This window comes from Cervus elaphus, chromosome 6 (assembly GCF_910594005.1).
Source record: "Cervus elaphus chromosome 6, mCerEla1.1, whole genome shotgun sequence".
Lineage (NCBI taxonomy): Eukaryota > Metazoa > Chordata > Mammalia > Artiodactyla > Cervidae > Cervus > Cervus elaphus.
In genome coordinates this window covers 44,295,749-44,311,232 of record NC_057820.1, presented here as the reverse complement: position 1 = coordinate 44,311,232, position 15,484 = coordinate 44,295,749, and the positions used below count along the sequence as shown (strand labels likewise).

Here is a 15,484-nt window from a genome sequence, read left to right as displayed (position 1 = left end):
TTAAGTTTAAACAAATAAACTTAATACTACTACTTGGTAGAAAAAGCTGGCTCTTGATATGTTTGCAGCAATTTTATGGTACATAAATCAGAACTTGCTTATTGGGCTATTGGATTAATCATGGCCAAATCCTCCAACTAGTAACAGTTTTAGTTGGCATGCACATTCTAAGATTGCTAGCTTTTTGACATTCTGGTATTTTGTAAGAGTTGGTATTTTGTTGCTGATGAAATCCAAACAGAAAAAATTAAAATAGCTCCTTAAAACTCAACTCTACTAAGTGTCTTACATAAAATAACTAAAGAGCATTGTAAAGAGTACCATCAACAGCTTCAAGAATCTAGGGAACATAATTATTTACAGCTTTATTATACACTATTTATCATTAAACACAAAGAAAAAATATTTTAAGATTCTTCTTTAATTTTCAATAAATTAAACATTTACAATCTCAGTCAACTTTTACTAAGAATGTTTACAACACAGGGATTCTCAAACTTGTTAAACTTAGCAAGGATTGCTTTTCAGAAGAAAAGAAAAAAAAGTCAGTAGATTTTATATCCCATAGCGTTGATTCTGCAGAATATAGCTGGCATTCTGTTTAAAAAAAAAAAAAGAAAAGTTCAAGTACAAATGGGTATATGAATGTATACATATACAAGTCTATACATACTTACTTTAGTATAGACATCTCTATAAATGGGCTTCCCAGGTGGCTTAGATGGTAAAGTGTCTGCCTGCAATGCAGGAGACCTGGGTTCAATCCCTGGATTGGGAAGATCCCCGGGAGAAGGAAATGGCAACCCATTCCAGTACTCTTGCCTGGAAAATTCCATGGATGAAGGAGCCTGGCAGGCTACAGTCCATGGGGTTGCAAAGAGTCAGACCCGACTGAGCAACTTCACTTTCACTTTCACACTTAGTTTGGTGTTAAAATCATACACTTTTCCCACTTAGTATTAAATTTTTGTGTTCATATTTTATAATGTCTCAACATTTGTAATATAATAAAAGATATTTCTTTTTCATTAACTCTTTGTTCTAGTTCCTTGAAACAAGTAAAAATTAGGAATGTTTGCTCATATTCTTGATGTAACATAAGCCTTCCTTGAAACATGAGTTAATACCAAATATAGTTGATTCAAGTTCATAAGTATGTCCCATGAGCACATGAAATTTTTTCTTCACTTTTCCAATATTTGTATCTTTTATTTTTTTCTTGTCTAACTGAATTGGCTATTGCATTAAGAACTACATGAAATAAAAGGAGACAGAGCATCCTTGTTTTGTTTCTGATGTTAATAGAAATACTCCAAAATGTTTTACTATCAAGCCTTCTACTGACTTTGAGACCATTATATAAATATTGTTAATTTCTTTTCCAATTTCTTTCTATAAGATCTTCTTTGAAAACATCAGAAATGTATGTGGCACTTTGCCAAAAGTATCTATAGGCATACCTCAGAGACACTGCAGGTTAGGTTCCAGTGACTATCTCAGTAAAAAAAGTCACAAATTTTTTGGTCTCCTGGTGCATGTAAAAGTTATGTTTATACTATACAATAGTTAAGTGTGCAATAGCATCATGTCCAAAAAAACCAAAGCACATACCTCAATTTAAAAATACTTTATTGCTAAAAATTGCTAACCACTATCTGAGCCTTCACCGAGTCATAATCTCTTTCCTGGTAGAGGGTCTTGCCTCCATCTTGATAGCTGCTGAAGTCACTGAAGGCTGTGGTGGTTGTGGAATTTTCTTAAAATAAAATAACAATGAAGTTCGCCACATTGATTGACTCTTCCTTTCAGGAACAATTTCTCTGTAGCAAACAATGCTGTTTGACAGCATTTTACTCACAGTAGCACTTCTTTCAAAACTGAATTGTGTCTCAGCGAACAGAGAAACCCAACGAGAGGGAGAGTAACAGTGGACTCGCTGGCCGGTGGAGCAGTCAGAACACACACAGCATTTATCAGTTAACTTTGCCACCTTACATGGATGTGGACACGGCACCCCCAAAACAAGTAAAATACTAGTATCAAAGATCACTGTTCAGATCACTGTAAAAAATATAGTGATAATGAAAAAGGTTTGAAGTGTTATGAGAATTACCAAAATGAGACATAACACATGAATTGAGCAAATGCCATTGGAAAAAATGTCACTGATAAACATGCTCAACACAGAGTTGCCACAAACCTTCAAATTGTAAAAAATATATCTGTGAGGTGCAGTAAAGCAAAGTGCAATAAAATGGGGGTATACCTGTACTGAGTTGATTATAAAAATGTTCTTTTAAAGGTGAAAATATTTTCATACACTTCCTAATTTTTTTTGTTTTTTTTTTTATTTTTTTATTTTATTTTATTTTTATTAGTTGGAGGCTAATTACTTCACAACATTTCAGTGGGTTTTGTCATACATTGGTATGAATCAGCCATAGATTTACACGTATTCCCTATCCCGATCCCCCCTCCCACCTCCCTCTCCACCCAATTCCTCTGGGTCTTCCCAGTGCACCAGGCCTGAGCACTTGTCTCATGCATCCCACCTGGGCTGGTGATCTGTTTCACCATAGATAATATACATGCTGTTCTTTTGAAACATCCCACCCTCACCTTCTCCCACAGAGTTCAAAAGTCTGTTCTGTACTTCTGTGTCTCTTTTTCTGTTTTTTTTTTTTTTTTTTTAATTTATTTATTTTTTTGTCATACTCTTTTTCTGTTTTGCATATAGGGTTATCGTTACCATCTTTCTAAATTCCATATATATGTGTTAGTATGCTGTAATGTTCTTTATCTTTCTGGCTTACTTCACTCTGTATAAGGGGCTCCAGTTTCATCCATCTCATTAGGACTGATTCAAATGAACTCTTTTTAACAGCTGAGTAATATTCCATGGTGTATATGTACCACAGATTCCTTATCCATTCATCTGCTGATGGGCATCTAGGTTGCTTCCATGTCCTGGCTATTATAAACAGTGCTGCGATGAACATTGGGGTGCACGTGTCTCTTTCAGATCTGATTTCCTCAGTGTGTATGCCCAGAAGTGGGATTGCTGGGTCATATGGCAGTTCTATTTCCAGTTTTTTAAGAAATCTCCACACTGTTTTCCATAGTGGCTGTACTAGTTTGCATTCCCACCAACAGTGTAAGAGGGTTCCCTTTTCTCCACACCCTCTCCAGCATTTATTGCTTGTAGACTTTTGGATAGCAGCCATCCTGACTGGTGTGTAATGGTACCTCATTGTGGTTTTGATTTGCATTTCTCTAATAATGAGTGATGTTGAGCATCTTGTCATGTGTTTGTTAGCCATCTGTATGTCTTCTTTGGAGGAATGTCTGTTTAGTTCTTTGGCCCATTTTTTGATTGGGTCATTTATTTTTCTGGAATTGAGCTTCAGGAGTTGCTTGTATATTTTTGAGATTAATCCTTTGTCTGTTTCTTCATTTGCTATTATTTTCTCCCAATCTGAGGGCTGTCTTTTCACCTTACTTATAGTTTCCTTTGTAGTGCAAAAGCTTTTAAGTTTCATTAGGTCCCATTTGTTTATTTTTGCTTTTATTTCCAATATTCTGGGAGGTGGGTCATAGAGGATCTTGCTGTGATTTATATCAGAGAGTGTTTTGCCTATGTTCTCCTCTAGGAGTTTTATAGTTTCTGGTCTTACATTTAGATCTTTAATCCATTTTGAGTTTATTTTTGTGTATGGTGTTAGAAAGTGTTCTAGTTTCATTCTTTTCCAAGTGGTTGACCAGTTTTCCCAGCACCACTTGTTAAAGAGGTTGTCTTTTTTCCATTGTATATCCTTGCCTCCTTTGTCAAAGATAAGGTGTCCATAGGTTCGTGGATTTATCTCTGGGCTTTCTATTCTGTTCCATTGATCTATATTTCTGTCTTTGTGCCAGTACCATACTGTCTTGATGACTGTGGCTTTGTAGTAGAGTCTGAAGTCAGGCAGGTTGATTCCTCCAGTTCCATTCTTCTTTCTCAAGATTACTTTGGCTATTCGAGGTTTTTTGTATTTCCATACAAATTGTGAAATTCTTTGGTCTAGTTCTGTGAAAAATACCGTTGGTAGCTTGATAGGGATTGCATTGAATCTATAGATTGCTTTGGGTAGAATAGCCATTTTGACAATATTGATTCTTCCAATCCATGAACACGGTATGTTTCTCCATCTGTTTGTGTCCTCTTTGATTTCTTTCATCAGTATTTTATAGTTTTCTATGTATAGGTCTTTTGTTTCTTTAGGTAGATATACTCCTAAGTATTTTATTCTTTTTGTTGCAATGGTGAATGGTATTGTTTCCTTAATTTCTCTTTCTGTTTTTTCATTGTTAGTATATAGGAATGCAAGGGATTTCTGTGTGTTAATTTTATATCCTGCAACTTTACTATATTCATTGATTAGCTCTAGTAATTTTCTGGAAGAGTCTTTAGGGTTTTCTATGTAGAGGATCATGTCATCTGCAAACAGTGAGAGTTTCACTTCTTCTTTTCCTATCTGGATTCCTTTTACTTCTTTTTCTGCTCTGATTGCTGTGGCCAAAACTTCCAACACTATGTTAAATAGTTACACTTCCTAATGTTAAACCATCTTAGTTGATGGAATGAACTTCACTTCATGGGGTTATATAATTCTTTCAATATATTGCTGAATACTATTTTCTATATTTTTTAATGTTTGCATTGATATTTATAAATAAAATTGACCTACAGTTTCCTTTCTTATACTAACTTTGTAAGGTTTTGGTATTAGTATTTGCTGACTTCATAAGAGTATTTGAAATTTTTCTTCCTTCTCTGAGCTGGGAAATCCAAAATTTCTTGACCTAGTACCTTGAGGGGAGAGTTCCCAGATAATGTTCTCAATTTTCCCCCCACAAAGTCATCAGTCTAGTTAGATTTTTTTTTTCTTTTTTCTGAGGTCAATTTTGGTAGCAGCTAATTTGTTATACAGCCTCCATTTTATCCAGGTTTACAAACTGATAGCCACAGTGATTTGCAAATTACTTTTATGATTCCCATTAATTTTATATCTGTTTTAATTTCTCTCTTTTCATTTGTGTTTCTGTACATTTCTGGCTTCTTTCTTTTTCATTGATTATCAGGCTAGGAAAATTAGGAGACTTTGTCCAACTCTGCGACCCCATGGACTGTAGCCCACCAGGCTCCTCCATCCATGGGATTCTCCAGGCAAGAATACTGGAGTGGGTTGCCATTTCCTTCTTCAGGGGATCTTCCCAACCCAGGGATCAAACCCAGGTCTCCTGCATTGCAGGCAGACGCTTTAACCTCTGAGCCACCAAGGAAGCCCTTTATTACATATTTTATTAAAAAATCAGATTTTTGGTCTATTTACAAGTTCTTGTATTTTACTATTTTATAATCAATTAATTTCATCTTCCATTTTATAATGCTTTCTCTGCTTTCCTGAAGTTTACCTCATTGTTCTTTTTGACTTAATGACTTAAATTCCTAATTCACTCACTCTTTCTTGCTTCAGTTCAGTTCAGTCGCTCAGTCTTGTCCGACTCTGCAACCCCATGGACTGCAGCACGTCAGGCCTCCCTGTTCTTCACCAACTCATGGAGTTTACTCAAACTCACGTCCATTGAGTTGGTGATGCCATCCAACCATCTCATCCTCTGTCGTCCCCTTCTCCTTTCTCTCTCAATCTTTCCCAGCATCAGGATCTTTTCAGATGAATTAGTTCTTCGCATCAGGTGGCCAAAGTATTGGAGTTTCAGCTTCAGCATCAGTCTTTCCAATGAATATTCAGAACTGATTTCCTTTAGGATGGACTGGTTGGATCTCCTTGCAGTCCAAGGGACCCTCAAGAGTCTTCTCCAACACCACAGTTCAAAAGCATCAATTCTTTGGTGCTCAGCTTTTTTTACAGTCCAATTCTCACATCCATACATGACTACTGGAAAAATCAAACCTTTGACTAGACGGAACTTTGTTGGCAAAGTAATGTCTCTGCTTTTTAATATGCTGTCTAGGTTGGTCATAACTTTTCTTCCAAGGAGCAAGCATCTTTTAATTTCATGGCTTTCTTGCTTGATAGCACTTAAAGTGTCGAATTTTCCACAAAATATGGTTCTATTAGAGTCCATAAGTTTTAACATGTGTGTTTTCATTACCTTCATTTTCTAGAAATTATATAATTTTGGTGTTATCTTTTTAGTTAAAATATGTGATTTGATTTTTGTTTCTATGAAAAAAATATTAAGAATTTTACATTCTTAAGATAAATATGTCTTCAAGGGTTGAGATTAAATTATATGAATGAAATATTTGCAAAAGTATGTTCAGCATAGAATCTGCATTTAGGATTACTTAAGTTAGTAGGACTTCCCTGGTGGCTCAGACGGTAAAGCGTCTGCCTACAGTGCGGGAGACCCGGGTTCAATCTCTGGGTCAGGAAGATCTCCTGGAGAAGGAAATGGCACCCCATTCCAGTACTCTTGCCTGGAAAATTCCATGGATGGAGGAGCCTGGTAGGCTACAGTCCATGGGGTTGCAAGGAGTCGGACACGACTGAGAGACATCAATGTCAATATCACTTTTGTCAATGTCACATCTACTAACTTTTTAGTAGAACATTGTTTTATTTCTGTGGTGTAAATCTATCAGTGTGCATTTAATTTTAAAATTTATAGTATAATAAGTATTAAGATTAACATACTTATTAAGTATGTGTGGGGCCATTCAATAGCTACTAAGGGTCTACTGTATCTCCGACACAGATACGGAAACTCTGGGAGTACCGAAGCAAAAGTCATTTTCTCCTGTCTTTCCACATTTTTCTAGTTCTCTAAAGATGGTAAGCACAACTCTTACAAAGAATCTTTGAATATAGGTTACTTGTAGAACAGAAAGGCATTCAGTCTGTAAATTCTGGCCCACTATTGTGGATACTGATTGAAAGGTCGGGGCATGCCCCGGGAAAGTGCCACAAGGCAAATTCTGGAGGCTGGCTAAACTTCCGGGGACCGACCCCCTGCAGCCTGGTCCAATCAGGTACCAACACAGAGCCCTTGGACACTGACCGCCGCTGTAGCCCGAGCTTTCTTCCTTATATGAAAAGACCTGGCTTGGACTCCGGCCCTGGCTATAAAACCCCTCCCCAACCCCTCATACCTCGCAGACTCCCTTTGTCTCCTCACTCATCTGCCCCCGGGAGTTCTGCCTGAGAGCGACCGCTCAATAAAGGCCTTTACCACCGGTCCTTAGAGGCGTTTTTTTTCCTCCTGCGGCGTTTTTCTAACACTGATTACCAAAATAAATACACAACCTCTGACATATTCTACTTGTATAGTAAATGATGATTAGGTCAATGTCTGCAAAAATGATGATGACTATTGTGACATAGTGTGAGGTGCATATGACATGGGCAAAGAAAATCTGGTCCTAAAATACTAGCATTTTCCATTATATGAAGTCTTCACAGCCTCTATCTTTGCAGTGTTTATATATAATATTAATGTATACATTAATCAAATAATAGAAATATACTGAGCACAGGTTAATTTGTGAAGATGTGAAAATGAGAAATTTTCAAACTGAGTTGAATTGTGATATACTTACCATTTTAAATGTAACCTTCTGATCTTCTTCCATTGCGTGGCTGGAAAATAGTTAAGTTAGAAACAAAGCAATGTAACTGAGGAGGGAAGTTAATTTTCATAGGAAGCAGACTAATGATCTCAATGAGATAATAATACCATTATTTCTTCCTTATCTATGTTTTCCTTATCTGTTATTTTCCTCCTTCCTTCAGTCCATTCTCCTCCAATTTATTGTTAGAATTAGTTTCCAAAATGCAAATCTTACTATATGGCTCTGCTTAGACTTTATAATAATGTTGACCTTCCTTAACTAAATATTTCATTGGCTAATATTTCTTTAGCTCAATATTTCATTAGAACTTAAGGAGTAGTATCAGGACTTCCCTAGTGGTCTAGTGGTTAAGATTCCGTGCTTCCACAGCTGAAGGCACAGGTTTAATTCCTGTTCACAGAACTAAGATCCTGAATGCCACGTGGTGCGGCCAAAAAAAAAAAAAAAAACTTAAGGAGTAATACACCTTTGAGACACTTATTTCCTGCAGATGAAACATTATGGAACTAAACCATGAAACAAGTGAATGCTATTTGGGGTATTTACAACCATGAATACTGGATTAGAGAAGAGATCAGAGATACCATAATATTAGAGCAACAAGCTGGTGACAGAAGTGAATCTCAGACTGTAACACTTGATATCAAATATCTTGGGATAAACTTAAAAACAATTAAAACTTACACGTTAATATAAATAAATGCACAGTGAAAATACTTTTCAATGCTGATATTGATTGAATTTTTAAAGAATTACAGTATATGCATACCCTGAATAAAAAGTATCTTCTACTTTGGCTTGCATTAGGACCTTGGAATTCTTCCTGGAAGAGAAAATGAGGATATTAAAAATCAAACAGTAAAAGTAAGTGCAAATGCTTCTTGAGGATATAGTTATTTTCAACCACCATAATTAAATAAAGAGGGAATCAAGGATTTGGGTATATAATTCATATCATTAAGTAATTTTTGTATTTACACCTGAAGAATTTTCAGTGATACTAGCAGTAAGATCAGAGAGTTGTATTTTAATCTAATTTCCTTAACAGTCTAACAGATTCTATTTTCAGGAAATTTGTCAGTTGTATGTATATTCATCAACAAGTAGGCAGAAGACATTTCATAGATAAGTAACTGTTTAAAATCTCCTTTCAGCATTTTGTTAGAATAAAATAATTTCTTTATAGTACATGTTGTATGTGCTAACAAATGAACAGGCAAAAAATATAAAATAGAACTGTGTCATAGCTAAAATACACAAATACAGGAATTTAAATTGAAATTGAGGGATAATTTTGGTAAACTATATTTATTCATTGAGACTTCAGAGGAAATTTTCCCCATATACTTATATACACTGAAATGGTAATTTAAAAAAATAGGAACAAACTGATTATTCAGTGAACTGTTTCTTTTTTCAAACATTTAATTTCAAACTTAATAGAAAAGTATGTAACATTTTATAATTTCTATAAATGTTGGTTCTTGTAGCTTCCTATTTTCAAAAACTACTTAAATAAGTGTCAGGACAGCAATCACTATGAAATTTGTCATCAAGACCATTTTCAAATATTCCAATATTCCATAAACATAATCATATTTTTAGATTTTAAGAAATGTCCCTGACAGCTATTAAAATGTTGAAATCCTTGCTTTATAACAAATGTATCTTAAATTCTGAACATTCTATACCTAATTCTCATCCTGACTATAAATCCCCCCAAATTACTTTAAAGATGGAAATTTTTAATATTTAAAAATGTAAATATAAAAACTATATATGGTTATTTAAGAACAGCTATGTATTTTATATTAAGCAGAGAAAAAGAAAGATAGAATAACATAAAACTTAAAATGTGTCCAAATTTAAAGTTTTCAAACTCAAACACACAGTTCTTTTCAGTCTTATCATTGGTGATAGAACAGTATATAAAAGAATTTGGGAGGTAATGCTAAAAACTATGTTGGGATGGAAGTGAGGATGTCCAGCAAAGAAAATGTAAGGAAAGTGTTTGACTCTACTAAAATCTGAAAATTCATTTTCTTTAAGAACCCAAAATATTTCACTATCAAAAATATGGTTTAAAATTCAGCAATTTAGGCCCAGAAAAGCCCATAGTTAACTGTAATTTTTTTTTTTTAATTCGTGTTTTACTTTCTTTTCTCATAGATTCCTAGGAAACCTAGTTTGCTGTGAAATACTTTTTGGAGCTATCATTTGTCCAATAAGATATTACTACCAAGCTAGAGTTCATGCTCTCAGCTACTTATCTGAAAATATAGTCTCACTCAAGGTGGAACATTGAGACAAAGTACGAAGCTGGCCATGCTACTGAGTAGTTTTGATTTTGCAAATAATAACACTGAAATGTTGTAGTAAACTAATAATTTTGCTGGTGTATTTTAAGAAACTGGATTTTTACATTGAAATTTTACACTATTTGTAAGTCAAGACGACTCTTCAGAAAGTAAAAGTTAATTCAAAAAGCATATATTACTTCTAGAAAGTTGACAACTGATTTGATTTTTTCATGTTGGAAATTCTTTAAGGGGCTACTCTTCCATTTCTCATTAAAGTTGGCAGCAGTATTGTCTTCAACCATATGAAGCATTTAGGGAGGAGATAGTGATCATAAAAATAAATTTTGAGGAATTTATTTGCCTAAACTATGCATTTTTAAAGGTATTTGAAAACTTTTGGTAGTAGAAGAATAAAATTAATATGGTACTTAAGAAAAATTTAACAATAAAGTAACAGAAATATTCAAGATTAGACTACCAAGGGAACAGCATAGTGGAAAAAAAATATTTCCCTAAACTAGAAATCAAGAAATTGTTGTAATCTCTAATCCTACTCACTACTGTGATCTTGGGAAACTCCTTTAACTATTCTGAGTTGTTTTTCTTTTTGTAAACCAGGCATAATACTACTTATGTAAGTATCAACAGAATTGTCAAAAGAATAAAGTGAGATCCCGTAAGACTGAAAACTATAATGTATTCCAATAATGGAAGGCATTACATAAGAACAATGCCTACAAACTTTCATCATCAGAGAATTATGATTCTTTTCAAAGGGCAGTAAAAATGTCACAATTTCCAGTTTAAAAATATGTTAACTTAGTTATATTTACCTTAAACATAAGACACTGAATTGGGGCCATATTTTTGCTAATTGTGGAAAAAAACAAAATACCTACATTTAATTTCTGATATATTTACTTCATAAACCTTATTCTTACTAATGCTTTGCTACCTGGATAGAAAGCTTGTCATTCAAGCCACATGTACACAGAGGGGTCAGGAAAGGTCCTTGATCTTTTCCCCTATTCCTATCTAATGACTCAATAGGAATGTCCTTTCTCAAACCAAGAATGAACAGGTTGCCTCACTGGGAGGGGCCGGTCCTTGAAAGGAAGTCTAATCCAGGCTTTCCTCGCTGCCCACAGCCTGAGTTAGAAGGATATGCTATGGGGAGGGGAACAGTGCTCCTCCTCCTGAGTGTGAAAATACTCCTGCAAACCAGCCCTCTTCTGGAGGCCACCTAGCTGCTACGTGAGGCCTATGGGGGAAGATCTTACAAACCACCGCCCCTCGGGATAAGCAGAAAGGGCTGCCCCACACGCAGGGGCGGAGCGCGCGTGCAGGCGGTTACATACGTCCAGTCTGAACCTCTTCATCCTTCTCTCATGCAGTCGCGGGACGAGCTGCAGCAGCGGATGCACGACAGACGACTGAGGGACACGAACACACACGCGTGATGAGCACACCAGCTTCCCAGCACTGGGCGTAAAGACGGCTTCCTATCTGCCTTTGCTTTTACCCACTATGCTCGCTCCAGCCAGAAAAGAATGAGAAAAACGTGACCCGAGACAGTCCTCTGTGAGCATTTCAGAGAGCCGTGGAGAACAGGCCAAGGGATGGAATAAAAGTTGGCAGTTCTGTGCTGGGAATCTCCATCATTCTGTTGATGAAGTTCTTTCCTGAGGGCCTGAACTCCATCACCAGCCAACAAGGAAAACCCCTGCCTGTATCTTTGAAAAGCAAAAAGCTGCCTGTCTGCTTCCAGACTTACGAAGAACGGTCTGGGACAAATGAAATCAACTCTCTGAGAATCAGTTTTCCATCATGAACATGTTCATCTGGAAGATTATACTGTACACACATCTAGTAATCTTCCTTATAAAATATATATTTCATTTAAAACTGAACACGTGGAACAAGACAACAGGAGACACAAAAAATGGCAACGTGTCATTGATCGTGAAAAATGTGACTAACATACATATTCCCAAGACGTCAAGCAGAAGAAAATGAAAGCACATCTGAGGCATGTGGCTACCTGATACCGTTTCATTTTAAAGGCATGGCTTAAATGGAACCTTCTCAGAAACATTAAATTCATTCATCAAACAGATTACTTTAAGCCACCTATGATGGTTACCTGTTAATCAGTTCAACGTGTATTTGGTTTAAAGCCCATATAACCTAACTTTCAACTCCTCACATGTAAGAGAAGTTGTTATTCAATGAGATAAATATTTAAAACTATGTTTATAGTTACAGTCATGTTCCTACAGGTAAACATATGTTTAAAATACACTATGTTCCTCATTCCATAAAATGGCCCATGATAGTGAGTCACAAGCTTAGAAAGAATATTATGTCAAGTAATTTTTAAGTATTCTAAATTGAAACACTGAAATAAGTTGGTTAGCACTTTATAAATCCATGCATACAAAAAGAAAACCACCACTACAGCCACACAATTTAGAAGTGAAATGAATTAAAGTTATTGGTATCTGGATAATCTGAGAGAGTAAATTCTCAAATGCCTAGTTACAAATAAGGAGCTCTTAGGAATACAAGTCAATATTTCTGAAAAAGTAAAAGTGTTGGTAACTCAGTCATGTCCAACTCTTTGCGATCCCATGGACTGTAGTCCTCCAAGCTCCTCTGTCCATGGAATTTTCCAGGCAAGAATACTGGAGTGGGTTACCATTCCCTTCTCCAGGGGATCTTCCTGACCCACGGATCGAACCCGGGTCTCCCACATTGCAGGCAATAATTACATTTTTGACAATCATCTTTTAAAATATTTCTTAAAATGACTTTGCATAAGTCTTTTCCCACTGCACTAATCAACAACTAAACCAACGTGATTTACTTAATCATATTTGCATTTTTTGGCCTCTAAAATGTGAGTTGCATGACACTGCCATTATTTCTAGTACCTAGAATTGTGCTTGGCTTGGTACATAGAAGATACGCAGTAAATAATCGTTGGATGAATAAATGAATGGATTTAATGTACTTGTAGCTATTGAGATATAAAATAAATGTATAATAAATACTGAATTCCATTTGTTCATTTATATATAAATGTTTAAAGAAAAAAAAACCATGAATCTTGATCTAGCTCTATGAGATAAATTGCAAAAACAGTTTTTTTTAAAAAAATACAAGTGATCACTAATAAGTAATTCTACAACTCACCACAACATTTGAATTGCCCAACTTTCGAGTCTTCGAATAATGAAATAAGAACTGTTAAAAAAAAAAGTAGTGAGCTTTACTATGAATGATCAGAGGTTTCCTGATTATTTTAAAATGTATATACTTATGAAATCACCTTACCCTTTTGGTGTTATCTTTTTCATCTGTTTCCTATTGAAAAGAGATTTATAAATATATTATATTAGAAAATAATAAGAAATATGTATAAAATTTATAAATGTAAAGTATAAAATTTATAAATGTAAAGTATACAATTTATAATTTATTATAAGATTATAATTCTTAAAACATGTGCTACATATGTTATATATAAAATATAAGACTGAAATTAGTTAAGTACATATTGTTCTAAAAATAAATGGGCAATTAACTAAAAACTTTATAAATAAGAGTATAAAAAAAGATCTCTACTACAGCATTATTCATAAGAGCAAAAAATTGGAAACATCATGAGTGTTCTGTAGTGGTGGAATAGGAAATTCTGATATGATCACATGATAGAATATTCAGAGAAAAAGACTAGAAGGAATCACATCAAACTATTTGTAATTGTCACTGCATAGTAAGACTTATCAGTTATTTTTACTTCCTTCCATAAGCTTTTCTAGAGTCCTCTTTCATTCCAAAAAGTTGTCTTTAAGAATGAGACATATCAAAAAAAAAAAAAAAAGAATGAGACATATCATTCCCTTTTTGTTGTTCTTTTCTGTTCTCATTTGCTTTTAATATAAATAGAAACTCTTGGGTAAACACCATTGTCATATATTTCCTCTTAATTTTTTTTTTTTATTATTATTATTTTTTTTTTCCAGTGGGTTTTGTATTTCCTCTTAATTTAAAAGTCAATTAAGTGGTTTGGAAAATGTCACCGTTAAAAACATCAGAAAAAAAATACAGTTGTAAACACTTGGTTTCCAAAAATATTTATGTTTCTAAAATATCAAGTTTTCTTTGAATTACTGCGTGTGTGAGGTATGGAAATCAGAATACACCAACGATAATAGGTTAAACTACTAATGAAAAATATTTTCTAAACCTGAGGCTTTTATCCTTAATAAGGTAGTTTTAAAATTAGTTCACCTATAAGATATAGAACAACAACTGAGGTATGGTACATTATGCCATTTTTCAAGTTCCCATTGCCTCACTTCAGGACAGAATCAAATAATAATTTTAATAAGAAACCAAGACATCACAGTAAGAATATAATTTTCAAACCGACATGGACAATACAGTTTGCTTTGTTTTTTTTTTTTTTTTGCATTATTAATGTCCTCTCTGACAAAGTACAGTGTCCTAACCTCCAAGGTTAGAAAAATGCATGTGGTCTCCAACTGTAGTATGATTCAGGGAGAGAGAAAGAGCCAAAATGACCCCAAATTTCTCTCATCAGAACTAGAACACATCTTATACTTGAGGGGGGCATATGATTTTCCAATTAGATGATTGCAAACTCCACTAATATGACCCTAAATTCTCAGGCATCAAAGAAACTGAAGTGTTTGTTTCTCATCCAAAATCAACTTATGTTCGTTCTTATAGCTCTTCTTAGCATGCTTCCTAAATTGAGTATATTTTCTTCCAGGAGGAATTCCAAGATGTTTCTGAGCAATTGTTTTTGCCTACAAATTAAACACTGTTTGAACCTTACCTGGGGCTTTGGTAGAGTCCCCATAATTGTGAGGCAAAGCTCCTCCAATGCACTGGATGCCTAATATAAATAAGAAGATACACAGATGATGCCTCTGCTTTAACAATATTTGCACAGAAGAAATAACCATAAAATGTCAGGATCATGAGGACATACATATTTCAATACCCTAAATAGAATTCTTCTTATGGCCCATTGCAACTGTTGAAATTCTTCATTTTCTCTCATGACAAAAAATTTGGCTCCTAAAAGTAAAACTGTCTTTCCAACCAGGAAATAAAAAGTTGTATATTGCACATATGCACTGATTAAGGCTTCCACTGGGGGTCCAGATACAAAACTTCTCAATATTTGCTAAAATTCTGACTGAGAGTAATGAGGAAGTGCAAAAAGAGCGGTTATTCTTCTCAGCTTGCTGCTAAGTCTGAATCTACATGCCAAAGCGGTGAACCTCGATGAATTTATTCATTATTGGCTAATCTGAAAATCCTGAAAAAAAAAAAAAAAACAAAAGAAAAAAAGAAAATCCTGCAATTGTTTGCAAACAATGGGAGTTTGGATGGGAGGAAGCCCAGGCCCCGCACAGCGCACCTAGGCTGAGTTCCCACCCTTCTAGGTTGCTGACTGCACACCCCAGGATCAGGTTTTTCAAAGCATCTGAGCCTAGAAGCAGGGCAGGGCTCC

General features: G+C 34.9%; 1 protein-coding gene across 2 annotated transcripts in view; it reads right to left on the bottom strand.

Moving 5' to 3' along the window:
* Positions 1–403: 403 nt before the first annotated feature.
* Positions 404–15,484, bottom strand: part of NMU (neuromedin U) — a 40,118-nt gene continuing 25,037 nt past the window's right edge. For both annotated transcript variants that reach the window (XM_043905870.1, XM_043905869.1), the window contains exons 4-10: positions 14,801–14,860; positions 13,270–13,299; positions 13,129–13,179; positions 11,292–11,366; positions 8,403–8,456; positions 7,601–7,640; positions 404–597 (exon numbers count right to left, since the gene is read on the bottom strand). In XM_043905870.1, coding sequence (XP_043761805.1) covers positions 7,605–7,640; positions 8,403–8,456; positions 11,292–11,366; positions 13,129–13,179; positions 13,270–13,299; positions 14,801–14,860 — 306 coding nt within the window. In that variant the 3' untranslated portion in view covers positions 404–597; positions 7,601–7,604. The remainder of the gene's footprint in view (positions 598–7,600; positions 7,641–8,402; positions 8,457–11,291; positions 11,367–13,128; positions 13,180–13,269; positions 13,300–14,800; positions 14,861–15,484) is intronic.